The following is a 24300-nucleotide window of genomic DNA, read 5'->3' on the forward strand; positions in this document are numbered from 1 at the left end:
AGGCAAAATCTCTCCATGGACACACAGCGTTGTAGCGTCCATATATACTGTAACTGGGCCGTATGCTGCTGAAACAAGCCGTGCTGTGAACCACCGGGCCTCAAGGTGTCGGTCATTCTCCACGGTTTCGTTTAAATCCCCGGGACCATCTCTCAGACTGTAAATCCGTGTCCCCATCATCATCATCATCATCATCACCATCTCCTCTACTCCAACAAACCGACCAACAACAACAACGTTAGCTGTGCTGCTGCTGCTGTGTGAGGGGACGTGGATTCTGTCGATCCCTCATTTCCTCAGACAGGTGAGTCTGTGTTTTAGTGATTTTTCCCCCCCACCATTGTTATGTGTGGCTGTTATGAAACAAGGCGCAACGCGCACATTATTAAGTAGACCAGACAGCAGCGTGTGAATAAGCGGAACAGAGATGAGAGGAGGTGAATTCCTGGACAGGAATTAGATAGTGGGCCATATGTCTCCCCTGGTTGATGGTGATGCGCTGTGAAGAACAGAGGGTTACGGTTAAGATGATCTATTCTGTATGTGTCTGTATGTGTCTTTTTCCAATAAAACTTCATGTTGAAATCAACCTTACAAACACTAGACGTAGAATGTGGAAGACATGATCGGTTTCAAGGTCCAGACCTCGGTGTTGCGTACTTAAACAAAAACATAAAGACAAGGACAGCTTAGCTAACCATGCAACGCAGCATAATGCCCCACATAACGAGTGCTGTCATAACGCTGTCATAACATAGGTGTTAATATTTCAGAGAGGGACACTAGATAGGATGGATGGATGGGTGGATGGATTATCATGGATATAGATGGGGGAAAATCAGGTGTTGCAACAACAGCAATAATCATGATGAAATCCAGAATGTATACCTATAGTCTTAGAGAGATACACATTAAGATGAACTTGGATAGTAGTAGCGTTCATCGGAGCGCATAACTGTGCCAGGCTGGGTTGCTTGCCCAGCCATGCTGGGCTGTGGAAGTGTGGGTTGCAGCCATCAGGACCAGAGGAGGCTACATAGGAAATAAGATTTGTATGACATAATATGGTGCAACTGTTTGAATTTGTGGTGCCCGCAAGGGCAGAATCAAAAGTGCTTGGAGTTTAGGGTTGCCAACCATCCCTTGAAATACAGAATTGTCCCTTATTTGGAAACTACCCAATATTGAACTAAATTTAGGGGACACACTTTGTTCCTTATTTTTGGTAATAATCATCCAATGACACACATCTTAGTTCAAACAGCTCATATACTATAATACAGGTTCCATCCCTTAGTAAACTGGAACAGAGTTCTCTGTGTACTTGGGCCGCTTTTCTGTCTACACCATACTGTCTTTGCCATAAATATCCAATCTACATGCACACAACGGCATGCGTTTCCTGTTATTTTTATTGGAATTTGAATTTCAGGTCGTATTGGAAATTTGGAGCTGTTCCTCAATATGCAATTTCAATTTGGGATTGATTGGATGTTCATGATATATGGTGGGTTTTTGGGGTTAAGAAATAAGCCTCAGTAATTTTGTAAACCAATTACAGGCAAACAGTGTGGAATATCAAAACCCTGTTTGGCATACATTGTCATATGACTATCATTGTTGTACCAAATTTTGTGGAGAAAAGTATAGGCCTATGCAACAAATAGTGACATTTGTGGTGCCCCTTATGGGTCTAATGCTGAGTTTCAATATAGCAGTCCTCTCTCAAATCCAGAGCAGACTATGGTCTTTGACACTCCTTTGTAATTGTAATGTAAATACATTGGCGGCCAAGTGGCCAATAGTCCTGTCCAGGGGTCTTCAACAGGGGGTCAGGGACCCCTCAGAGTTACTGCAGGGGGCCCGGCAAATCTTTGTGTGACAGAACCCTCGGACCCCCACATCCCTATTCTGTGGAAACATTGGCCAAAAATTGCCTGAAAAAAGTTGGAAGTCCCCTGCTGTGTACACTGAAATGTGTATGGAGAAATGAATGGGATTTCTACCACTTAAACCTGCACTGTTGAAAAACATGTTGCACTCTATAGCTTCAAGTTAGTTTCACCTAAGTTAAGCTGCCTACTTAGTACTTCCAGTAGACTCTAATTCTGATAGACTTAAAACATAAAACCTGTGTTGAGTAATCATATTACAGGTTTCCAATAGTGTTAATCAAACTAAGTGGCTCTAATTTGGAAATCCAGAAGGATATGTTTTATTTGTATTATTATCTTTTAACTTTTATACCTTTATTGATAGGACAGGAAATGGAGAGAGATGGGGAGTGACACGCAGCAAAGGTCGTCGGGATCGGGACTCGAACCCGCGATACGCTGTCAAGCATCAGAGCCTATGTGGTATGTGCATGGACCGGTAGGCCAGTGGGCACCTTGGATATCCGATTTCTATTGAAACTTGTCTTGACGCTGGATTGGATTCAGTGCAAGATTTTGGATAAACGTTATGTTTACAATCTACAAACCAAGTGGTCGTGACAGAGCAGACTATTGACAGTGGAGTGGATATGAAAATGATACAGTGTACTGTTTCAGTCGGGTTCCAACAGTGGGGTATCTGGATAATATGTACAGTCTATCAAGATTAAGTACAGACCTACTGTCTTATCAAGAATGAAACATTTACAGCAATCCTTAACAGGCATCTGTCATGGTTCTGTATAGTCTGTCTCTAGGCCTACATCCCGGTAGAGTCCATGTGTGAATGTGTCAAGCAGAAGTGCAGTCAGTCACTAATCCAAGAACAGAACAGTGGGGTCAGGCTTGGTTGTGGAGCCTAATGTTACAACTAGCACAAAGGACTGTCCAAGACCCTTTGTCTTGTGCACTGGGATGATGAGTCTGTTGCTGAATGTGCTCCTCGACTCGATGGGTTAGGTTTGTCTGTGTCCCTTTTGCGCCCATATATGGAGATCTCTGTATCCGTCTGTCTACCTGTGTCTGTCTACCTGTGTTTTATACTTCAAAATAGTTCGAAGCTTCAACCTATTTGGGTCGGCTTTATACAAAATACAAAAAAAAAAGATAAAAATATTGGCCAACTTATAAATTGCTCAGTTAACATCTGCAGTAGCAGTAGGATCTGGGATTGTTATTCCTGAGGAGGCCCTTCCGGTAGAGGGGGCCTCAGAGTTGTCATTCCAGTTCAGTGAATTGTCATTTGCATTCCCAGGAACTTGTAGGTGTCCAGTTTGTCTACCATCAGCAGAAGGCTGTAGGCTATAATATAGCCTATATATTAGGCTTGGTATGCAGCATTACGGTTAGGCGTAGGCCTGGCTCAGGGAAGAGAACAGTCAGAACACCCCTGGCTTTCATAGTCCACCATGGGCACCATTGAAGGTGCCCACGTGCAAGAAGACCATCCCTCTGTATAGATTATTAACCGATTTAGTGCCATTCCCGAGATATCTCGCGAAATTCCCTTTGATGTTCGCAGTGCCATTCCCGAGATATCTCGCGAAAAGTAATATATTACTGTAACGGCGGTTATCCTACCGGGTACAATGGCGGATGGTCCCGAGCCGATCTCCCTAGCTGATTTATCATCATCACGGATCCACGAGCACAAAATAGTAATCCCATAACATTGAGGCAGACGGGGAATCTCATCTTTAATGTCCATTATCTCAAAACAACACTTTCAAAGCGCAGATGGCAATAGATGCTCGCTTATAAAACACATGTTGAAAAGCACCGATCCGTTCCGCCATTACACCACGTAAACAATGATCGATTCCGGTGAAGGACGCGATGACGTCAGACTGGAAGTGTTAACGCTATGGACTTCTGGCCTTCAAAATAAGATACTGGCCGTTTATGGAGCCAGCGAGAGGCACTCTGGACATTTTAATCCGTTAATTTCTGGGGCACAAAATGGGTAATACAAAAATAAAAAATATATATTGTATAATACAGATGAGTCCATTATGACTACCGTATAATCATATAGTCTTAATTATATAGTCATATTCTTGGGTTTGCGTTTTGCAACCACCTTCTCCTAATCCCACTAGAGATTTTCTATAGGTTCAAGTCAGGTGACTGTGACGGCCATTGTAGTATCTTCCAGTACTTCCTCAGAAACAAAGCCTTGCAGTATTTCACATGTTAGAAGTTAAAGGAACAGTGGCATGTTGTTATGTTAACCATTGTGTAACTGTATACTCATTTAATGTGCATCAGTCAGGTTTTTAGTGTTGTCATGAATAATTGAATGTAAAAGTTTCAAATTCAAATCAACGTGTCTTGTCTCTCAGTTTGAAAATACTTAAAGTGTAGGATACCTTCTGACATTATCTAATGACAAATAAAGCGCTAGCATTTCAGCATGGTCTGATGTTAAGGTTTTTTCCTACTTGACTTGCGGCAAATACTTCTCCAATCCACTTGCCCGTTGCCCCATTCAAATTTGTAATAGCCCTGCCGAGGGGGTACTACTGTTGCCAGCAGTGCAGCATGTAGATTTCTCCCACACTATATCCCAAATTCATTGCCTGCAAAATGAAATTGTCTGAGACCTCGCAGATCTACTGAGCAAACGGTTCACTTCAACTTGCATGTGAGCTTGTAGATTGGTGGGCACGCTATTCTAGCTTAAAGCCTGACCAGAATGTAACGAAAGGCACGCATGAGGTAATTCAACTGAATTCTTGATTAGAGAATTAATATGTTTGTCTTGTGTGCATCCGATATTTGATTTAAATGACACGACTCATTTCTCAACATGCCATGGCATTATGTCTGTGGCTTTGAAGAAGACTATTAAATATGAGTATTTCATCAACATACATGAATATTATGCAGCATGGATGGAGATACCAACCTAGTAATCATCATGAACTCACAGGAGTGAGGTCAGGTTTGAAGGTTTGGAATGAAAACAAAAGATGACACTCAATTGGCACTTGCCCGACTGGGCAGGTGTAGACAGGGAGGCGTTTTCAGTTGAGCACCATGACGTATTCAGTTTGGTAGAAACGTCTTGGTGGGCCGTAGGTAACGGCTCCCCTGGCATTGTATAGGGCCCCCTGCTCCTAATTGTTGAGATGGGTTAATTTTAGAGGACAAATGTATGATTGTGGAAATAATCTCCATCTCAGACTATGTTTTGTCTGTAACTACGAACTAGCAGGGCTTTTAAACAGTTCTGACTTCATTGTTTGACAGATATGATGAAAGTGTTACTGTGTTGTAATGTGTTAGAACATTGTCAGAGTGTCAGACTGACATTTCAAAGGCTTTGTTTTCAGCTTACACACTGTGTGTGTGTGTGTGTGTGTGTGTGTGTGTGTGTGTGTGTGTGTGTGTGTGTGTGTGTGTGTGTGTGTGTGTGTGTGTGTGTGTGTGTGTGTGTGTGTGTGTGTGTGTGTGTGTGTGTGTGTGTGTGTGTGTGTGTGTGTGTGTGTTCGTGCCTGCGTGTGCCCATACAGTATATGCTACTGTAACACTGGCTATCTCCACTATCGGACAGTGACTATCGCTTATTGGTAATTTTGATTTATTGGTCCCTGACTCCTTGGTGATATATGGTTGTACTGGTGATAAGGCCTGAGGTGTGCACAAGCTGCGCTGTCTCTGTGCCCTTGCCTTTGGCAGAGTTAGCTCTGGTCCATAGCGCTAGAGGGAGTTCTCCTTAATGCTATGTCTCCGACGCTCACAGCCGCGGTACCCCTGCAAAAAAGACACTTTCGCTACTCACCACAACAAAGTTGATTTTAGGGGCGCCTGCTGGCCTACTGGTCCAGGCGCATACCACATAGGCTTTGTGTAGCCTGCAGCGGGTCGCTGGTTCAGAGTGTTCCCACTAAGGAAAGTAGGCTTTCAACATCTTAAAACTGAGGATGGTATTAATGTTTTGGCCATTCTTGTCCACACTGTCGCCTTTTTGGGTATGTCTACAGTGATCTTTAAAAGTATACTGCACAATGTGCCATATGGACAAATAGCCATTGCTAGTGTATTATAATTGTTTTACTCAAGTAGCATTAGCCAGTCATTTACTAGCAGACGCTAAAGTAACAAAAACGTCAAAAAAGTCAAAATGCTGACCATGCAAACAAGATTTCACCTGCACTATTTTTCTGAATGTTTAATGTTTCTACCTTAACATTTGGAGGTGTTGGGCACAAACTAAATGCATCCTGTTGAAACTTTGAAAGGCTTCTGGACTACGTCAACGTTTTCAGGCCAAGGACCCCTTAGTTGAGCGAGAGATGAAGCAGTGACCCCCACATCCTTCTCATAGATTCCATATAGTTTCATTGTTTGACAGCACGATCATTAGTGTATTTTGGTTTCATGTCAATTTGTGTTTTCAGATATTTAGCCACTTGAACCGTCAATACTTAAAGGGGCACTCCACCACTTTTCAACCTATGTTCATATAATTGGTCCTCACTCAAAAATAGCTTTTCTTTTTTTTTTTTTTTTTTTTTCTCAGAGGAGGGCTGTCGGCTGGTCAGAAACCCATAGTCTTGTGACATCATCGATTACCAATCCAGCTTATAGAAACTGCAGGCTTTCTATTCCTGAAAAGTTGCAATTTTAAAGTGGAAGCCATTGTTCTCGCGATATTAAAAATCTAAATATTTTTTTCAAAAATATTGATTAAATTATTTTTTTTGGAAAATGATGATGTCACAAGACTATGGATTCTGAACTTCCCACAGCTCTCCTAGGAGACTTGGACTGAGTAGAAAAAAATTGTGATATTTTATCATGAACATTAGTGAGGACCTATTATATGAAGACAGGTTGAAAAGTGGTGAACTACTCCTTTAATAAACTTGACCTTGCAATCTGTACTTAGTCTACTCAGTTCTCAGAATATGGACACTAGGGTTCAAGTGGTTAATATAAAAAAGGAGAAGGAGAAAGTTTCTATCACACAAGGATTTGGAGGCCCCCCTGTAGTAACTCTGAGGACCCCCTAGGGGTCCCGGACCCCCTGTTGAAGACCCTTGGACTAGAGGTTATCAATATCAAGTGACGATGACCTCACAGAGGGCTCCTGGGCCTGGCAGTGCCAGGGCAGACCCAAAGTGAACTGGGTCACAAACATGGATTCATGGCCCTGTTTGCCATTGGAGGCATGTGACTAAGATTACACTGGGCTGCCGGTTCACAGACACTCTGTGTTTCATGTACCCGTGGGTGGGTGAGCGGTAAATGATTAGATTTTAGAATTTTGTTTCCGGCAAATTAGTTAAGATACCGTGAATGTGCTTGTTTTCAGCCTTTTTAGTGTTTTTGTTTATTTTTTTTCTCCATTGTGAATGTGAATTGGTGGGAAAAAATCACACCCGTGTGAAGTGGAGCTGTGTGTGTGTGTGTGTGTGTGTGTGTGTGTGTGTGTGTAGATCATGTGTACCGATTTTTGTGACATTTGAAGAAAATATGTAGGAAAAGGAGCAAAAGGTGTGTTTTGGAGAAAATTCAAGATGGCGGAAAATCTATCCTGGCGCAAATGGGCGTGGCCTATATGGGGAGATGCGTCTTGACCCAAGGAATCCAGGGATCCACGGTTCAAGAGTTACGGGGCAAAACGTAAAGTGGGCCGTTATAGCGCCACCATGAGGCCGAGTGATGTAATTATTTTTCGATTCATTCTTAAAATCATTATGAATCTCCTCTCCGAGGTTTGAAACTGTAGCTCCTATGGTTTACGAGAGAAAAATACTTGAAAGTGATTTCTTGCATTGTCCCATTATAAGTCAATGGGGACAATTAAGCGTCGTTTTTTGCCGATTACGTCGGCATGGTAAGGCGGATCGGAACGAAAGGTAATAGAACACCATTCCCGGCCGAGCCGCACATTTTGATGTATATATTGCGCGAGTGGCGTAAATGGTGCGGCACTAGTTACGCGCCGAAGTCAGGCTACATACACACACACACAGACACACAGACAGACAGACACACAGACAGACCCACACAGCCACGTATAGGGAGCTGCACACAGCTCCAAAAAATAGGAAGTAGGACATTCGTCATATGAGTTTCAGAAGGAGACCAGGCAAGATCACCTACTATATGAGTGTTACAGGACCCAGGAACCAGCATTATTACTTATGTGCTAAACTTTAATGATGGTTCTGTGTCCTCTACTCTCTCACATTTCATCTTAACCTCTTGAAACCTACCATCCCTATCCCTATTGTGGGAGGAACATTTGCAGAAAATAGCAGCTCAACCTCACAATAGCTGCAACAAGCTCACAACGCAATGTAATGCAACGTGTTTTGAGCTTATAGATTGGCTATTTTTGGCAAGAAGATTTTGTTTTCGCCAACAGCTTGAATTTCGGGTATATAGTGTACATGACTGTCAATTAACTTGTGTGGCAGCAGTTGAGGTAAAACTCGGTGAACTTGGACCAATGACTCAACATTATTGTGCACATGAACACACCAAGTGAACTCGGACCACCTCAGGAGGTTACCTAAGTACAGTGTGGGTCGTTTCAATTAATGCCTGCACTTACAAAAAACATTTAAAATATGCCTTGTGAAATTGAACTTAAATGAAAAATGTATTTATTTGAATACCACCCAAACGGGTGTAATTGAACACCTCAACTTAGTTTGGGGTTTAACAATATATCAATTTCACCACTTTTGCAGTAAGATATTTGTATACAAGAATCCATTTCATGTATGGGAGACCTTAGAGATGAGGAAAACTGTTGTGTTTGGACCTACCTCCGGTATCTTGAAAACTAAAGCCCCTTTGGCTGTTACCCTATTTAGGTTAGTGTGGACTCTGTGGAGAGAACTTTGTGAAAGGGCCTCGAGTAGTAATGTTGCAGGGAGCTGTGTGTGTGTGTGTGTGTGTGTGTGTGTGTGTGTGTGTGTGTGTGTGTGTGTGTGTGTGTGTGTGTGTGTGTGTGTGTGTGTGTGTGTGTGTGTGTGTGTGTGTGTGTGTGTGTGTGTGTGTGTGTGTGTGTGTGTGTGTGTGTGTGTGTGTGTGTGTGTGTGTGTGTGTGTGTGTGTGTGTGTGTGTGTGTGCGTGCGTGCGTGCGTGCGTGCGTGCGTGCGTGCGTGCGTGCGTGCGTGCGTGCGTGCGTGCGTGCGTGTGTGTGTGTTTAATGAAAATAGACGGACACAGCTGTTTTTGATCTACCTCTATTTATTGACCAGAGGGAAGAGAGATACTGTTATCCATGTTTGTGACAGCAATACCTTCCTCTTTTCATGATGGCCAAACTTGTTGCATAAAAGAATACCACATCATTTCATTATTGGACATTTTTGAGACACATGCTGTGGATCTTTGGTACAAGCCTACGGGCTGTGTTTAATGAACAATAGAATGAAAGGAGTACCTTATAGATGCACAGTCTATTCCTGTCAGAAGGACCATTGGGTGTGCGTGTGTGTGCTTGTGTGCCATCTTTGTCCCACTCACTTGTGCTGTACAAAAAGAAGGTTTACACTGGTCACATCTGCTCTGGTTATGAGTCATAACTGATGAGCATTCTATGGATTTTGCAGGGCGTGTGCACTGTGCACACAAGCACATGTGAGACATTCATTTATTGGCTGATTATAGGGATGTCGCAGTATGATGCTGCATTTGTATTGGGGAGTGAGGGTCAACTTGGAGCCATACTCACCAGCAACATATTTCCTTCCCATCTCCTGTCTCCCTATTTTCAGACAGAACTCTAATAAGCAAATACAAACTTAAGCTAGTGAATCAGAGCGGTCACAATGGATTTGGAAAATATGTTACCCGAGCAATCTCTGTGTGATTTGTACCCTATGGTCAAATAATGGATGTCAATCAATGGATTTAGCACTTTTTGTTAAGGTGTCTTTTTAGGTGTGTTGCACATGAATCAGCAGCTTTAAATATTCATCGTCTCCGCAGGGCTATGATTATAGAGTTGTTCAACTTGTTTCACTGGTATTTACAACAATCGAGGCAAAGACACAATATTATATAAGGATTATATAACAATGTCTAGTTGTAGCTCAGTTGCTGATTAATAATTTAATCAATCAAAAGGCCCAGGCGGTTTATTTAATTAGCACATTTATTATACTAAGATGCTAAAGTTACATAAAGTACTATGCAGCATGCACACAAACTTAATGTTGTACTTAAATAGAGCAAACTCAGCTATATATAGTATACCAACATAACTTCCATGAAGATTAGAACCAAGAAGATACTCACAATTGTAACACGCCACATCCCAGTTCCTGGTTGCAAAAACAAAATGTACATATTTAAGTACAAGTATGTTTTAATTAACAACTTGTTGCTTTCCATGTCAAATAAAATATGTCTAATTGGCTATCCAAGGAGCAAGATCCAATGCAAGTTGGATGGATGCAAGCTGTTTGAAGTTTCGACATAGGTAATATGAGTGAAAGAAACAGCCACATGAAAGAGAGAGACTAGCTTGTATAGTATTTAAGTGCATCCAGTATTTGCATCCAGTATTGTAATACTGGATTAATGTAATAATGTAATACATTTGTGGCAGAATACAAATTAAGCTGTTTTCCCCTGTTTATTATGGCTGGTTAAGTATTTTCAATTAAAATGAGTCTTGGCTTTTCATTTTGAAACGACTACATTAAGTCATTCCCCTGTAAATCCATTGGAAAGGGGCAATCCCACTGAGAGAAGTTAGATGAGGGGGAGTTTCTTCACTCAAGGTGGCCTATGGCAAATCTCATCAGCTTGAAGCAACAATACATACACTGGCCTTTAGCCTGCCTGCAGGCCTGATGGGAAAAATGCCTAAGTCAGTGGGTGGTGGTGGTATTGCCAGAGCACCCTCTAGCATGCGAGCGTGCACACACACACACACACACACACACACACACACACACACACACACACACACACACACACACACACAGCACACACAGCACACACAGCACACACAGAACCATATACGCCTATATTTTTGAGAACAACAGCAAAACAGTGTTTTATGTTACTAACCTTTCAGGGCCCATTCATGGGCTTCTGACAGCATGCTGTGACCTGCATGCTGTGTGGGTGTCTGTATTACAGTGAGAAAATGATGGAGCTACATTATCTGGACTGTACCTCTTTGTTCCGCTGATCTAAATTAGCTGCCGTTCCTTTTACTGAGCTTTCTCACAGTGTATCCTAGCATGGTGATGGACTTTTACAGTTAAAATTAAAGAAAGTAGGAGGGGTTGCCTCCAGACTGGCCACCTCCTTTCATTAACCCATTAGACGTGAGGCCGATCCGAAATCCTAAGAGTACAGTATAAAACCATACTGCACTCTGATGAGGAGCTAACTAGAGCCAGACCGATATATCGGTCAAACCAATGTATCGGTCGTTTTTGGACCCCGATGTCGGTATCGGACCATCGGTCATTATCTCCCCGATGTATCGGTCGTTTTTATAAGTAACGTTAGACCACCATTTGATGACATTTAGCCACTCAGACCCAAAACATAGAATATATTGTCGTTGTCTGGACCAGAGCTAGTAAGAAATATGCGGACAGAAATATGCGATTATGTTGCCTTTTTTAAAAGATATGACCCCCGCATAATCTGCACCATTTGGCTGATTATTATGCAGGAAATTATACGATCGCATACTCACATTTTTTCTGTAGGGTCTACCTAATGCTGGTTTAAACAGAGGAATGTGGGACAGGGACTTACCCCCAATCCAACCCTTCATACTGAGTGCCAAGCAGGGATGCTTTGTCTCCCATTTGTATAGTCGGGGATCAAACCCCGACCTCCCGGACACTCTATCTACAAGGCCACTGAGCTGGTCCTACAGCCTCATAGAGGCTCAATAAAATCACACAATTCATTACACACAATTTTCCGAAGATAAGCGACAACCACAATGAATAAAAAAGGCATAATATAAAATAACAATTTTCCAGACAAAAATCCTTATAATCAATTATTACGAATTTACGATCAATAATCATGAAATAATGATTATTGGTGAATATTAGATTATTATTTTTGCTAAATAATTTGCATTATCTTTTTTTCTCATAATTGTGCAGGCCTAAAGTAACAGATTCTTTTAAAGGGACAGATTAAAGGGACAGATTATTTCCCCCAGTGTAAGTATTTATTTGACCCTAATATGCTTTTTAACAATAACAAAGGAAATAATTTATTACCTCATTTCCCTGTTTTTTTATGCCATTTTTTTGTTGAGACTAAATGTTTTATTTATGTTTAACTTTTTACATTAGTTGCATAGGACAGCAGACAGGGAACTGAGGACAGGGAAGCAATGAGGTCTTTGATTTCAGTTAAACCAGGCATGTTGCACTTACAGAATGTGGTTAATGCACCATCAGGTCAGCTACTGTAGGTACACCATGTCCAAAGTAGGGACAAGAATTTAACAAGTTAAATGAATAGCTACGTAAAATATTTTCATGATGTGGAGTAATGCTGAGAGTTAGGCGATAACTCCTGCAGATTGCATAAAGACCAAAGGTTTTATTAGGCAGTACAGCTTGGTTTGCACTGATATTTTGCTTCCGGAATGACACGTGAAGTGAGGTTTCCCTTATTTTAGCAATCGCTATTGTGCCATTTAAGGCAAGAAGCATGTCATATGTCTGTTGTAAAAAAAAGTGCAGATAAAGACAGTAGTCACAGGGAAACACACAACACCTTCACATATGTTTCCAGTTGAAATCTACAGCGGAGTCATTCAAATGAAGCTATGGGAAAATGAACCGGAATAGGAATTTTAGGAAACGGGTATGCCACCTTCTGGAAACCTGGGAGTATAGTTATGCACACACAGAGCAAATTGTGAACGTCAAAATACACAACACACTCTACCGAAACTGTGCTGGTGTTTAGGTTTTCTGAAAACCACAAACAAATGTAGTCTTGTGTTTACACATTTTTCAGGAGTTTCTAGTGTCTTCTAGACTAAATTGTTCTTTGTCTGTCTCTCTTCTACCTCTTGATAGAATAGAAGTTGTTTGTCCCTGTTTGGCTTGTGTCGTGGTCTTATCTGTTATTATGTTATCCCCATATTCACCCCTGCCTCTCGCAGGAAGTACACATTGTAAACAGGAGCTTGCCTGAGCTTTAGCCTACTCTAGTCTCTCTGCCCCACCTCCTCTCTATGAAGTACTAACCCACTCTCGTGTAGTGAGCCCTGTATGTATACAAGTTGTTTGACATGTGTATGCAAAGAATACCTGAAATGGCCTCTACGTTTTCATTCATGCCTGTAAAATTAATTATTACTGGCATTAAAATTATATTCTTTTAAATGTAACAAACTTCTGCTCATGATTAAATCTGCAGTTGCCGTGTAGAATGGATGGATGGATAGCAACATCGTTGTGTCACAACCCGGCTCGCAAGTCCTTTACAAAATGATATACACAGCGTGCTAGATGTCTGAACCACCTAAGCTGACTCCTTTCCAAGTGAAGGAGGAGCACTACTCCAAGTCTCTGGCTCCTGAACCTGCTCTGTGCAGGTTCTCCAAGATAGCGCCGCCCATGGCTGCTGTGGTGACTACGTGTGTTGCGTTCTGTTGAATGCAAAAATGTAGTATGCCAAAGCAAATTCCTATGTGTATTACACAATGGTTAATAAAGTAATCTGAATATGAATCTGAATCTCGGGTGACTGAACTTCTCAGCCTATCTCTAAGGGAGATGCTAGACACCCGTCTGAGAAAACTCATTTTGTCCGATTGTATCTGCAACCTTATTCTTTCGGTCATGACCCACACACTTCATGACCATAGGTGAGAGTAAGCACAAATATTTCTCGGTAGACAGAGAGCTTTGATATAATTGCGGTGAAGGAGGCAAATGATATAATTACAACCAATTTCAGTATATGGAAATACAAATATGTTAAGAAGTGCCTTAGAAGAAGACACTGATTTAGCAAGCCTGAGTTTAGGAGCCACGACATCAAAGGCACTGTCTCCCTTTGTCTTCATCCTCAACTTAGGCACAACCAGGTTCCCGCCTAATGTGTACATGCTCACAAGGTAGTAATGACATACTGTATAATTATGGGTTAGGCCATGAAGTCGGTGCCTTAAAGTAATAAGTAAAATCATAAAGCAGGCAGGCAACCAGTGTAGTAATGTTTAAAAGTCTACCCTTTAATACCACATACCTGGCACCACAGGCATTGCAGCTAGGAAATACTGTACGCAGCTGAATCTGGTATGCCAACCTGCTCATGAACAAAGGGGCATGGGGGTGAAGACATCACAACAGTCTTAACGTTGAATTGAGATATTCCTCTAAATCAGCGTTAAAAGGTCAAACATTTCACACCGCCAACTCCTCCCTGAAGTCTCACTCCTAACTTTTCCTGAAATTCGGCAAACCCTGCCGTTTCATTATTTTGTTTTAGATAAGAGAACACATGTCTTCAACTTCAGCTTTATTGTCACGACACAAGTTCACAGGTGCAAAAGTCAAGTCAAGTAAAGTTTTATTATAGCCCAATATCACAAAAGTCCCAAAGGGCTATACATAAAATGAAACTAACAATAATAAAACAATGTGAAAAGTCTGATGGTAAATCATGCTGCATTTAATGATAATGGTGTGTTTATATTGCGCCTTTATCCAAAGCGCTTTACATTCACCCATTCACACACACATTTACACACGGATGGCAAAGTAAACCATGCAAGGAAGGCACCAGCCTGCTCGTTGGGAGCAGTTAGGGCTTCAGGGCCTTTCTCAAAGACACTCAGTTGGTTTTTCTGACCAACATCTGGTGTTGAGACACACACACACTGTCTGATACAGTTGCCCAAGTTCACGTGAATATGCACGTGCAACATATGGTGTAGGGTTAGTCTCGTCCTATCACCCAGCATTGCATGACTGGATGAGATCCTTGGATCAGGTTACTGCAGTATTTGATCTAGAAACCAGAGTGTACACCACCCCAGTGAATCTGGGATGTGTTTAGAATGGCACCTGCATGCGGTCTGTTTCACAACCTCAACCTCAAATCTCTTTTCTTCTACTTCTTTCTTCTCTTTCTTGTTTTTTTCTCACTCACGATTGCTTTCTCTTACCCACGTGCAAAGACTCTTCATGTGCTTTTATGTTAAATTGGTGAGCAATAGCGCTTTATTTTGTTCCCCTTTTTTCATAATCTGACTTTACCCAGAATAGCTTACATAATCATGCAGGCTGCAGACACACACTCTTGTGCGCGCGCACACGCTCGCACATATACGAGAAGTGCATTATAACCTGACACAGTATAATGTCTGAAGGGATGGGAAGATAACTTCCACGACAGGTCACAAGCCTGTCACCTCATATGACATCGGATACAGCATTTGGGTCCATTACACATTCAGGAGGTGACGTGATTTGTTTCAAATTGATGAGGGTGTGTTATTTGAGATGGGAGCCGAGTGCATCAGGGTTTGCATTGGAATCTGGGTAAAGATGTTACACTAGACACTAAAATAGACAACTGTCCAACTCATAATTTGATGCTCGTGATTAATTGTTGACTGTCAAATTAACTCCTGTCTCACCTCCTCCTTCCCCCTGAACACCCCCCCACCCACCTGTTCCTACCCCTCTGCCTCTCTCTTCTTCCCCCCCCCCCTCTCTCTCTATCTCTCTCTCTCTCTCTCCTCTTCTGTCCTTCCTCCTACTCCTCTGTCTCGCCCCATCCCCACTCCCTCACAGATGCTCCCTGCTGCCCAGCTCGCCAGGAGCGATGGGATGTGCCAACTAGGTATTACACCTATCCAACACCTACCTAACACCGCCGGAAGCAGGGCGACTGCCCGGGTCGGCAGGGGACAGGAGTGGGGCGGGGAGGGGCTCTGCCATTAGGGGAGGTGGGGTGTTAGGTGTAGGAAGGAGTGAATGTGACGGGACCCTTTTTACAAGTGCAGTGCAGAGAGGAGATGATGGAGGTAAGGAAGGTGTCAGGCGAACGTAGGAAGGTCGGAAGGTGACAGGTTAGACCCTTTTTGAGCTGCACTAATGCTAATAATATTGCTAATTCTACACACTAGTAACTTCTGGCTGGCCCTTTTTGTGCATATCTCTTATATATTTATTACCTAAACACAATGGTAGGCATCATTCATTTTAAGGCCATAGCGAGTTGACATGTTTCATTGGGCATTTTTAAAATGTTCTGGTTTGTCAATTTATAACCAAATGCAGTGGCAAAACTCCAGGCTGCCATGGTGTCAGAAGGAAGTCCGTGAACACAACTCCAAGGCCTTGTTGTACATAAACACGTCCTGACGCAACACCAGAAATACCACGAACACCCTTTGCGGACAATTAAACTCACCTTCCAGGCTTCCGTCCTGTGTCTGTCGACTCTGTCCTCTCCCATCTCCCATCTTCTCCCCCTTTACTCATTCCTCTCACTCCTTTGTGCCACCTCCTCCTGTTTTCCTCATCTCTGCCACCACCCTGGTTTCTCTTGTCTCTCACCAATGGCTCCATCTGCATGGCCACCCGCAGTACAAACTAATTGTCGTCAGTTCAGAAAGGTTGCTTTCCCAATATACTCGGTCGACTATTAACACCAAACAGCTACCTCTATAGTAGTCTACCATGGGCTAGGCGGTCCTGTGCGGACTAACACAGACCTGAGACAAGCCCAGAGGGCAGCAGGAGCTGTCTCCAGCTTCTACTATAAACCTGGATTCCAAGGCGGTCCACTCCACCTCCAGTTGAAGTTAGAAATTCTGAACCTTTCAGAGTTTTTCTCGCTCTTTTTTTGCATCCAGATGTTCAACTCATGTGTCCCTCCTTCTCTTTCTGTCCCTTGTGTCTCTCCCCTTCCCCGCTGCAGATGCATCAGCCCTGGACGATGTAAGCAGGCTGAGGGGCATCTCCACATTCACACCAGAGCGAGGCAGAGGAGGGGCCGAGGGCGCCGCCGCCGACAAGGAAGAGAAAGGAATGGGCGTGGGGAAGAACACCACCTCTAAGTCGATGGATGGAGGCGGTGAAGGAGGCAAATATGAAGAGGAGAGCAAACACGGCGCGGATTTCTACCCCATCCCGGTAAGCACGTGCGAGTGTGTGTCTGTATGTGTGAATGGTTTCCTAGTCCTGTAGGAATGTGAGGACTAGCGAAATGTCCTCACTTTCCAGGAGTACACAAACAGTTTAAAGTCTTTCATGATGAACGGTATGATGATAAAGACAGGTGTTAGAGCTCTGTAATTACAGTACTTTTCTCATTTATTTTGTGCATCACACACAGACCCGCCATTACTGCTAGCCTGTGTTGTGTGCATGTGGAGGAATGCTGTCTCATCCATGCCCAGATGCCCAGTCACTGCTCCCGTTTCCATTTCCTACACTACACGTGTCCCATGTCCTTTTTTGGCAGTAGTCCCAGTGCCAAATGTGGGTCAAAAGACAAAAGCCACAACAACAAAACATCCACCACCCATTCATAAGTCAAACTACAGTCACGCACGCCTGAAATATTTTGTCCCAGTCTGTTGAGTCGGTGCAGAAGTATCAAATAATACAGTGGGGATTTTGACCAGTGTGTGCTGTTTAGTGGAGTGGCCAAGGCCTGCTGGTTTGGCCAGACAATCTGTAATCGTTTGTGGTTTTCTTTTTTTTCCCTTCTTCTTAAGTACAATAGAAAACAGCAATACAGCCATTTTCTTCCCATTGTTCCACTATTAAGAGGTGTTATTTTCTTGAGTCTTTTGCACCGTTTTGAGTCCAAAGTGCCTTAGGACTTTTTATATAAGTGTCTTACTTAAAATGAAGTATTTCTGTACAGTTTGTAAAACATGAGCCATAAAAGAAAATCGACCTTTAGACAGAGTGAAGAATATCCGGCAGAGGTCACCCGGAGTGCTTCATCATATCCAGTCCGCCACAAATGGATATGAAAGTTTAGTTTTTATTTTTACTTGATAATGTCTGCACATTATAACAACACAAACCATGGCATGTCAACAATGAAGCAAGCAACGTTGATCATAGATTGAGGCATGTGTTGCTTCATTTTGTCGTAAGACAGTGAAATAAACAACATTCGTAAGATCCATCTTGATAGCTTTTTATAAAAGTATAAACTGATAGTTATACTTATGCCTGGAGGCAGACCTACTATGTTCAATAAAAGTGTTTTTTTCCCCCTAAATCTTGACAAACCCATAACTAGACAGACATTTCTCATCTGCATTACTGTGCATGCTTGTATGTTGTAACTAGTAGGGATGTGCATGGTTATACGTACTGCCCATACTAAACTAAATTAGTAAATACAATTCTGGTATGCTATTAAATATATCTTTATTGCGATATTAACTTTTTTTTATTACACAGTTGCACCCATATTACTGACATGTGTTAAATAAAAAGTTGCTTTTAACAAGTAAAATAAGCAAATACATGCAAATGAAGTATTACCATGGTTGATTTGAGGAGCTTGTGTCACACTACAGTATATTGCTCAGTGCTGGTCACCTGTAGCTGCTAGAGAGAGTAGGCCTACGTTTTCAATCAGAACTGTTTGGCTGAAGATCCAATACTACATATTACTTTTAAGGGGAGCTGGTCAGTTAGTGGCGTGCTTCAGACCCTGTTTGATTTTTACGCTGGCTATTAGAAAATTACAGATATGCAAGCTCACAGTGGGTCATTTGGTGCCGTGCTGCGAGCTTGTACAGTGCATCTGCTATTTTTGAACATTTTTGAAAAATCTTGAAAGAACTACTGGTTTAGAAGGCGTTTGTAGAATTGGCCTCAGGACTTAATGGGATAATTGATTTGACCTACTTTAGCAGCACACATAAACACAATAAGCACACAGCCTAGTGACATTTGTCATCCTGTGAGGCAAGTTGCTTTTGCGTACAGCCATCTGTCTTTTCATCCTGTTTAGTATGACAAAAAAACAAGCCTACCGGTACTCTCTTCCTCAAATGTCACTGGCGTGTGTGTGTGTGTGTGTGTGTGTGTGTGTGTGTGTGTGTGTGTGTGTGTGTGTGTGTGTGTGTGTGTGTGTGTGTGTGTGTGTGTGTGTGTGTGTGTGTGTGTGTGTGTGTGTGTGTGTGTGTGTGTGTGTGTGTGTGTGTGTGTGTGTGTGTGTGTCTTCCAGACTGTCCCTCCATAAAATGGCATACATGTAAAACACACAGACAGACACACACACACACACACGCTCATGTCCTTTTTTGGCAGTGTTTACATGAGTGTTTGTTTACATACGTGTTTGCATAGGATCCACATTCTGGAGTAGGCTAGTAAGCAACACAGCTGCCACATCTAGTGGCTGTGGTAGATTTACTGTAGGTGTGCCAGTGTGCAAGGCAGCAATACTGTAGATGGAAGTCATCGGTATGTACATTGGAACACCTATACAGTCTAACACATCTAACGCATCCATTATTAATAATTAGACTGTTAAACTGTAGCTGTGTCGCTTACATCATGGTGTACTTTACGGTCTGCCTTATGCAGGCTGCCTTTCGTCTTTAACCCAAATTGGAAAACAAACCACAAAATCAGCCTAGGTTTTCATCCCCCTTTAAGCCCAATTTTATACACCATAGGACTTTCAAAAAAAGAAGGAAAAAAACAACAACTATATTATCATCACAATGTAACATAGGATTTGATTTTGTCCTTATCGCACAGCCCTAATGCACGCAACCGCACGCACGCACGCACGCACGCACGCACGCACGCACGCACGCACGCACGCACGCACGCACGCACACACACACACACACACACACACAGCTTTGTTTTGGCACCCAGTCAAGAATGTGTCAATGCTATGCATGCTGGCTTTAATCTACTTTCTTGGAAGGCTAGTTTGTGGACTGTAGTTATTGACATTATACAACAGAACAAGCAGCAATAAGAAGATTATCTTCTGCTTAAATCAAAGGCATTGCTTTGTGTGTTTTTGTGTGTAGGTGGTGGTAAACGGCGTGGCCCAGGCCAGTGGAGAGCATGACACAGAGGACACAGAGCTGATGGCAATCTACGCTAAAGATGGCCAAGGAGCTGAGAAGGTAACTCAGCAAGAGAGTCACGTTGATCCCCAGTGTTGCTGAACAAGCCACTTAACAAGGCACCCATCAGCTGGCCTCTTATACTTTTTCAGGGTTATACCAGTTCTCTTTGCCAAAAATAGGCAATCTACAAAGTTTGTAGATCTGCTATTTTGCCGAATGTTCCACTGTTTTTATTTTTTAAATATATATAAATTGTTCCGCAATTAAAAGAACGGCCCAAAATAGGGATGCTAGCTGGGGTTCATGTGATTCACTTACAGGCTTACAGTAAGTTTAATAAATGTCATACACCAGTATTAAGCTGCTTACCCACCAAGCCTACACAGCAAAATACTTTAACTCTGAGTGGGCTCACAAGGACTTACTGATGATTTTACTACATGCAAACTCTTTTTCACTACCTCTTCCATCTAAACCGACAGGCTGGTTCAAGTGAATTTGAACACAGAGTTGAATTGTTTTTGGGCGTTAACAAAAATTCAGAACTTAACCGCAAGCATGCAGGGAATATCACTGATCCTCTGTTTTTCTCTGACTCATTGATTGTCTCTTCCCTCTTCCTTTTTCCTGTAATCTCTTCTCGTCCACATCACTGTGACTCGGCTTTTTTCTCCCAGTGAGGGTGAAATCACACAGGCTGAGGGGTGTACTCTGAAGTCCATGATAGAACCCTGACTTTAAAAATGGCCCACTTAACCATTTGTAACAAAACAACAGGCTACACTACACATGATTTTCAATTAAAGCCAGTGCCATGAAGCTACAAACCGACACCTGACACTTTTCACTGCACTAAAAAAAGGTTGAGCTGGCTGGCTACAAGCACTCCAAGTGTAAATCGATCTTAGGTTCATGTCTGACAATCGTCGTTATGTGATGAGCGTGACACGCTACCAAAAAAAAAAGGTTGCGCTGGGTTTTTCCATTGCTCCAATGACACATTGAAGCATCAAACAACAATATGTTATCGTATCACCTTTTCGACTCCCCTTCTCTCTCCCCACAATTTCCTCTTTTCCGAAAAGGAAGAAGAACTAATTCTTGCCACTAGTCGCAGCTCAATGTGATATTTACTCTCTTCATTTATTGTGTGGCTTGAGCAACACTTCTTCAACAGGCCATGCTTGATGGTGTTGTAGCTTTTGGCACCGCGAATGTGAACATAGCATCATGCATCGAGAACAACACCATTTATAATTTGTAATCTGTAAAGGTAAAAAAGTTTATTTAAGTAGCACCTTTAAGTAGCACCTTTAAAACAAGTGTTACAAGGTGCTGTACAAAGAATAACATCATATTAAAGGTAGAAGAGGAGGGCAGCTTTTTCGTTCCTTGGTATTCACTGACCAACGATGACTGACATGACGTTGTTCACTTAATGTGGACAGGGACACATTTGTGTCCAGATTACTCTAAATATGTGGACATAATCTCCCAAACCTCTGCCGAAAGAGTGTCAAGATCTGAAGAGCTCTCGAGGGCATTAATGCCTGTATTTAGAGCTGTCCACTTGAAGCCAAATCAAATTGTAATGCCAGGTCTGAGCAGTACAGTTCATATGCTAATCCATATTTTTGGCAGAGAATAATATTCACCATTATGCTGAAAGTAATCATTGGCCACATTTACCCCAGTGTCACTATTTTGGGCTATTCTTTTGAAATTTTACAAGGGTTAGGGTTATTTATTTCAAAAAAAGCTAAAATGGCAAATCTAGAAGCTTAGTAGATTGGCTGTTTTGGATATTTGTCATAATTACAGTATTTGGGCCTTAAACGGTGTGTGTGCACGCTTATGCCTTTGTAGAGCTCAATGTCTGAGACGTTGGACAGCACAGACAGTATGGATGCCAGAAGGATGGATATGATCTACACGATAGAAGACACCCCACCATGGTACCTGTGTGTGTTCTTAGGCCTACAGGTAAATCCTCCTTCCAACCTCTTATGGGCAACAGTTACTTCTAATATTATGACCATTACATCATAGTTGCTCTTTTGAATTCTTTTGTAAACAAGGACACATCAGGAATGTGTTTTTCACTCATGTAGAACCAAAGCTAAACAAAGTTCAGTTAATTACAGAGCAATGGTAGCATGGAATTAATTAGCATTTTCTTTTTTCCCTGAAATTAATATATGTTGTTGTTGATGATATTGGTGTAGATTAGCTGCTGTAACTTTACTGTAAGCTAATGGGGATCTAAAACATGAATAACATTGGTAGTTAGTTAGTATAGAGGTTTGATTGATTGATTGAATACTTTATTATCAGTTTGTAAAAAAGTACAGCGATTATTGATGATTATACAATGGTGCTAAAAGGAGAACCCAAAAAGCTCTGGTCCTTTGTATTCAATTTATCAAGGTCAATAAAGTATTGTATATACTATAGGGTTTGAAAACCTCTGTAAACATAGTAAACATATACTAAGTTCACCCTATCCCCTGTGTATCTCCAGCACTACCTGACATGCTTCAGCGGAACCATTGCTGTTCCGTTCCTCCTGGCCGAGGCCATGTGTGTGGGCTTTGACCAGTGGGCCACCAGCCAGCTCATTGGGACCATCTTCTTTTGTGTGGGCATCACCACTCTTCTCCAGACCACGCTGGGCTGCAGGTACCACACTCACACCAACCATCCTTGCCATTCCATGCCCGGGAGAACCCTTGAGTTATCTCCACTGATTACATGTATTCCCATAATTCTAACCTCTACGTGTCTATGACCTTAACATGATTCTCATGTAGCTCTTCAGGCTGTACATATTGTTCTCTTTCTCTCCCTTCCTATACTCCTTTTTTTTCCTCTCCCTTGTCTCTCACTTTGAAATACCACTCAAGGACAAGTGTCATTGTGGAGTACTTCTTGTTCCCCTATGTGTGTGTGTGTGTGTGTGTGTGTGTGTGTGTGTGTGTGTGTGTGTGTGTGTGTGTGTGTGTGTGTGTGTGTGTGTGTACCCGTTCAAAGATATGAGCTCTGAAATGATGTGCAGTGGGTGGGTTATGGGATGTGCACTGTGCACACAGGATATGAGGGATGGAAAGTAACTTTAACTGGTGCTTGCATGATAATATGTAGGAGCATCAATGTAAGAAATACCCGTTCCATTTAACGGCTCCAGAGATACTGTGTACCGATCTGCATGATCCCCCCCCCGTGTGTGTGTGTGGGTTTGTGTGTGATTGTGCATGGCCTGAACAACAGCGCCCCTCCCTTAACATGTGTGGTCACAAAAGGTACTGTCGGCTAAATAGATATAGATCCACCATAAAAATGCGAATATACAGCATACGATTTGTGAAAGTGACAATCGGCCTTCACAGTTATGTCAGGTGTGTTCATATGCTGATGGTGATGCGATTTCAGATCAATTGGTCCAGCCACCGAGGAGAAACGCTGGGACAGACACTCAGACATTCGCTAAATTATATGTTAGATAGAAAACATCAAAAACATGTAACTCAATACTCGGTGTCAGTAAATTATCCAAGACCTACATTATATGTGAGAGGAAGTCTAAAGTGATTTGTGACATCAATTTGCTTAAGAGAAAGGGGGGGGATATTTCTTTCCCAGGACACACAACACACCGTTCATTGTTTTCATTGTCATGTGTCTGTGGTGTCCTGATCAACCATGGGGTCAGTAGTCATTTAATTATTAATTTATTTTCACCCAGCCCGCAGCAATCCGTGGCTGGGTTTGTAATCTGTCCTGTCTGTTCGTAACCAGCTGCGAGCACCTTTAGGTCTGTGTGTGTCGTCATGGCAAAATGTGGTCCAGGAGACTCCTATTGTAGCGGTATCTACCACAGAAGTAGTTTAGCTTGTCAGCACTTTGCCAAGTGTTGCTACTGTATGTCTCTGATTATCTGTGGACAGATTCTGCCAATGCAATAGCATCACCACCGTGCAACATCATAGTCCCCACACACTGTGCAATAGTCACAAACATTGAGATCACAATGAAGGCCGAGTTTCAAAGATGGTTGTGGTCTTGTGGCAAGGGGACCACTAATAGGTGTAGGCAACACCATTTAAGTATGGTTTCAATCCTAGGTCTGCATCACAACAAAACAGTTATTTTATCTGCAAACACATGTGAGCTAAAGTGAGAACTGAAGTTAAACATGTGAATTTGCTGATCATTTGTGGCCAACTTGATAATCAAGAAAGGGAAGTCTGTATGTTGCTGTGATAATTATCCTAAAAGGTGAAAATGATTCACTCTGCTCAAACATTTACATTTTAA

At 42.3% G+C, this 24300-nt stretch overlaps 1 protein-coding gene across 1 annotated transcript in view; it reads left to right on the forward strand.

Annotated features, from left to right (window-relative positions):
* Positions 1 to 24300, forward strand: part of LOC308295601 (solute carrier family 23 member 2-like) — a gene marked incomplete at its 3' end in the record, with an annotated part of 37792 nt that continues 13492 nt past the window's right edge. Inside the window, exons 1-6 of the mRNA XM_080738651.1 lie at positions 1 to 304; positions 15710 to 15758; positions 16842 to 17056; positions 19945 to 20043; positions 21853 to 21969; positions 22508 to 22665. Coding sequence (XP_080594777.1) covers positions 15710 to 15758; positions 16842 to 17056; positions 19945 to 20043; positions 21853 to 21969; positions 22508 to 22665 — 638 coding nt within the window. The 5' untranslated portion in view covers positions 1 to 304. The remainder of the gene's footprint in view (positions 305 to 15709; positions 15759 to 16841; positions 17057 to 19944; positions 20044 to 21852; positions 21970 to 22507; positions 22666 to 24300) is intronic.

The sequence above is a fragment of the Nannobrachium achirus genome (assembly GCF_963921795.1).
Source record: "Nannobrachium achirus genome assembly, chromosome: 12".
NCBI lineage: Eukaryota > Metazoa > Chordata > Actinopteri > Myctophiformes > Myctophidae > Nannobrachium > Nannobrachium achirus.